The following is a 3,251-nucleotide window of genomic DNA, read 5'->3' as shown; positions in this document are numbered from 1 at the left end:
TCCATCCATCCAATTATCCATCCATCCATCTAGTCTGTCCATCCATCCATCCATCCATCCATCTAGTCTGTCCACCCATCCATCCATCCATCCATCCAATTATCCATCCATCCATCTAGTCTGTCCATCCATCCATCCATCCATCCATCCATCCATCCATCCAATTATCCATCCATCCATCTAGTCTGTCCACCCATCCATCCATCTATCTATCTAGTCCAACCATCTGTTCATCTGTCCATCCATTCATCCATCCATCCATCTATCTATCTCTCTGACACACTTACTTGATTTTCCCTGGCCCCTGGCCATAGCCTTTAGCCTCCAGCTTTCTGTAAAAATTGCGAAGCTTTGCCTCAAAGTCCCTGCGGTACGGAGCAGGCGCTCTGGCCCTCTGCAAGCCTGTCAAAACATATAATACCACTGCATGAAATTACAGAGCGGTCTCCTTGAACATTTCCTTATTTAACAATATCATACAGCGTATTCAAATGAAATAAAAGCGGGCAAGAAGCCAAAGACAAGATGCATTTAATTCATCTGAAATTTCTGGGGGCCTCAGTGTGAAACAACGAAGCAAATGGAGCAGGGACGTCAGCGCCATGCTGTGAAATAATTGTCATACTCATACTCTGAGTTTCTCATCACAAGCGTGCCGAACAGGCTCATTAAACCGCTCTAGCACATTCTGTGCAGCACAGCGGGACGCCCGCCATCGAATTAAGTCGCTTTATCTTCGCCGGGGAGTGAGTGCTTGTGATCAGGCTCAGTTCAGGACGTGAGGAATGGCCTGTGATTTGCTCAAACACGAGGGAAGTGGTAGACTGGCCAGACTTTAACCACAAACACACAGGAGAGCTGATGCGGGGAATGATTGCTCTCGTTGTTAGGGAAAAGCCTCCGCACAAGAGACCGGCTCGTGTTTCCACAGAGGCTTAAATGGGCTTTTAAAAGAAAAGTCTTAGAAGTCAGTGTGTGGGTGTTTGTTACTGAGCTAGAGAAAATGTTTCTAGTATAATCATTTGTTGCATTAGCATTACAAATAGCTGTCCATTTGTAGCTTTTCATCCGCGTCTTTGATGCATTTGATGCATGTGCTTGTGTTATTCTAGAAGCTGACAAAAATAACTTTTAGCACTCTTTAGTGAAAGCAGAAAACAGTCTACCCATCCTGAATACACAGGCAATTTCTGTTGGCTACAGATCTAGATCTGCCAGCAGTTTCAAAGCTAAACTAGGGGTATCGTTTTTGTCCGACAAAATGAGCCTAAACAAACCCGATGATGAAAGTCTCGCTCTTAAATGGTAATGGGATCGTACCCGGTGAACTCTGAGGTGAGGATCCAGGAGAGCAGCGTGGAGAGAAACTGAGGCCGGGGTGGAAAGAGTGAGATGGAATATACGACATGATCTCCTCATCAAACAGACTGAACGACAGAGAGCAGAACATATATTAGAATGCACGCAGAAAATATGCATTTATTTATTTATAAATATTGTGTAATTAATAAAAGGTAATAAATGACAATCAAATAAAATAGATAAAATAGTAAATATAATTTAAAATCAGGTTTGAAAGTAATAATTTTATTTATTGAATTTTTTAAAGTAAGCATCGTGGAACATAATAATATTAATAATAATGTGACTAGTCCTGTAAGTGAGTTATAAAGGCTGGCGCCAAATCCTCTCCTGCCTGTCAATCTCGTGGGTTTGGTTTGCAACAAAAACAGTGAAGTCACGCAGCACTTCCCGTCCCTCACACCGCAGTCACCGTACCTTAACAGCATGACCAGGTCGGCGTCGCAGGACAGCTTTTCAACGCTCTGAGGACCTTCGCTTCTGATGTAATGGATTTTCTCCCTGAGAGAAAGCATGCAAACATTCACACAATCTCACATTTCCACCCGCCGCCTTTGGAAAGGTCCAAACTAATGGAATGTTAATTGTTTCTGAAAGTAACAGTAAAGCGCTTCACTCGCTGAATGGAGTTATAGCGTGTCTCCTGGAATGCTTTTAAGATAATGACGGGCTCACTGCAATAGAGCCGCAGTTGAATGCTGATTCACCATCACAAAACTTAGTTTATACACGTTTTAAGCATGTTTCATGCATCTTTCATGTCAAACTGTAAACTGCATTGCTATGCGAGCTTAACACAATGCTAGTCATATTCTGATGCTATTTTTATACTATAGTATTATAAGATTTATCCATTTATCTTTTATTTTATATTTCCAGTTCATTTAAAATGTAGTTTGTTTTACTAATTTTTAGTGTACTTGAGTGTGCAGTTTTCAATAAGCGTGCAGTTTTATATTTTATTAATTATAGTACTTGACTAAACTTGTTTTATTTTGTTTCAAAAGAAATATAAATACATTTGTCTCCCTTGTTTAAGTTTAGTTTTTCATATTATATTTATATTTTATTTCGTATTTCAGTTTTAGTTTAAGTAATCTTAGGGAACATTTTTACATTTTTTATTTTATTTTATATGAGCTTTATTTTAATTATTTTTGTTATATGTTATTGCCATTTTATTAGTTTATATATACACATATACCTTTGATTTGTTTATATAACTATTTATTATTAATTAATAGAATAAATATGCATTCATATAAATATTTCATATTTAAATTTTATTTTTGTCACGTTGTTCTGTATATATTTAGTTTAGTGTCAGTTTACTTATAATGTAGTTTCACTTCATTATTATTTTATTTTTTGTTCAGTTTAAGTCATTTTATTACTTTATATTAAACTTTAATTTTTTTTAAATGATATAAATAACAGTTTTAGATGACAAAAGCAGCACTGGTTTCACTAAGCCGAGTGTTTGCCGGTGTGTTACAATGCTTTTATTTTCTTTGGTTCTGCTCCCTGTCACAGAGCACGACGTATTTAATAAAAACCCGTGTGCTTGAAGAACTCAGCGCTGGCGTGAGGCTCACCTGAGCGAGTGATTCCTGGCCAGACTCGGCTGACGCTCCTGCAGCAGCTCCAGGATGTTCGGCTGACGCAGGAAAGACACGATCTTATCATTGTAAGCTGAAAACGGATGGAATGATTAATATAATAAAGACTTCATTTTATATTGAATGCAGAAGATTGTATTATGAAGACAATAAAAAATTGCAATAAAAACAGCAAAATTGTGAATTATTATTGTATTTTTAAATAATTGTTTTCTCTGTGAATGTGTGTTAAAGTGTGATTTATTTCTGATTTTCATCATCATTCCTCCA

At 37.5% G+C, this 3,251-nt stretch overlaps 1 protein-coding gene across 1 annotated transcript in view; it reads right to left on the bottom strand.

Moving 5' to 3' along the window:
* The window catches only part of LOC122327519 (E3 ubiquitin-protein ligase HECW1-like), a 12,748-nt gene that overhangs the window by 5,206 nt on the left and 4,291 nt on the right, over window positions 1-3,251 (bottom strand). Inside the window, exons 8-11 of the mRNA XM_043222945.1 lie at window positions 2,958-3,054; window positions 1,780-1,863; window positions 1,321-1,427; window positions 288-402 (exon numbers count right to left, since the gene is read on the bottom strand). Of these exons, the coding sequence (XP_043078880.1) occupies window positions 288-402; window positions 1,321-1,427; window positions 1,780-1,863; window positions 2,958-3,054 (403 nt within the window). The remainder of the gene's footprint in view (window positions 1-287; window positions 403-1,320; window positions 1,428-1,779; window positions 1,864-2,957; window positions 3,055-3,251) is intronic.

Source organism: Puntigrus tetrazona, chromosome 2 (assembly GCF_018831695.1).
Source record: "Puntigrus tetrazona isolate hp1 chromosome 2, ASM1883169v1, whole genome shotgun sequence".
Lineage (NCBI taxonomy): Eukaryota > Metazoa > Chordata > Actinopteri > Cypriniformes > Cyprinidae > Puntigrus > Puntigrus tetrazona.
Note: the sequence above shows the minus strand (reverse complement) of the source record. Positions and strands in the feature narration are given on the sequence as shown.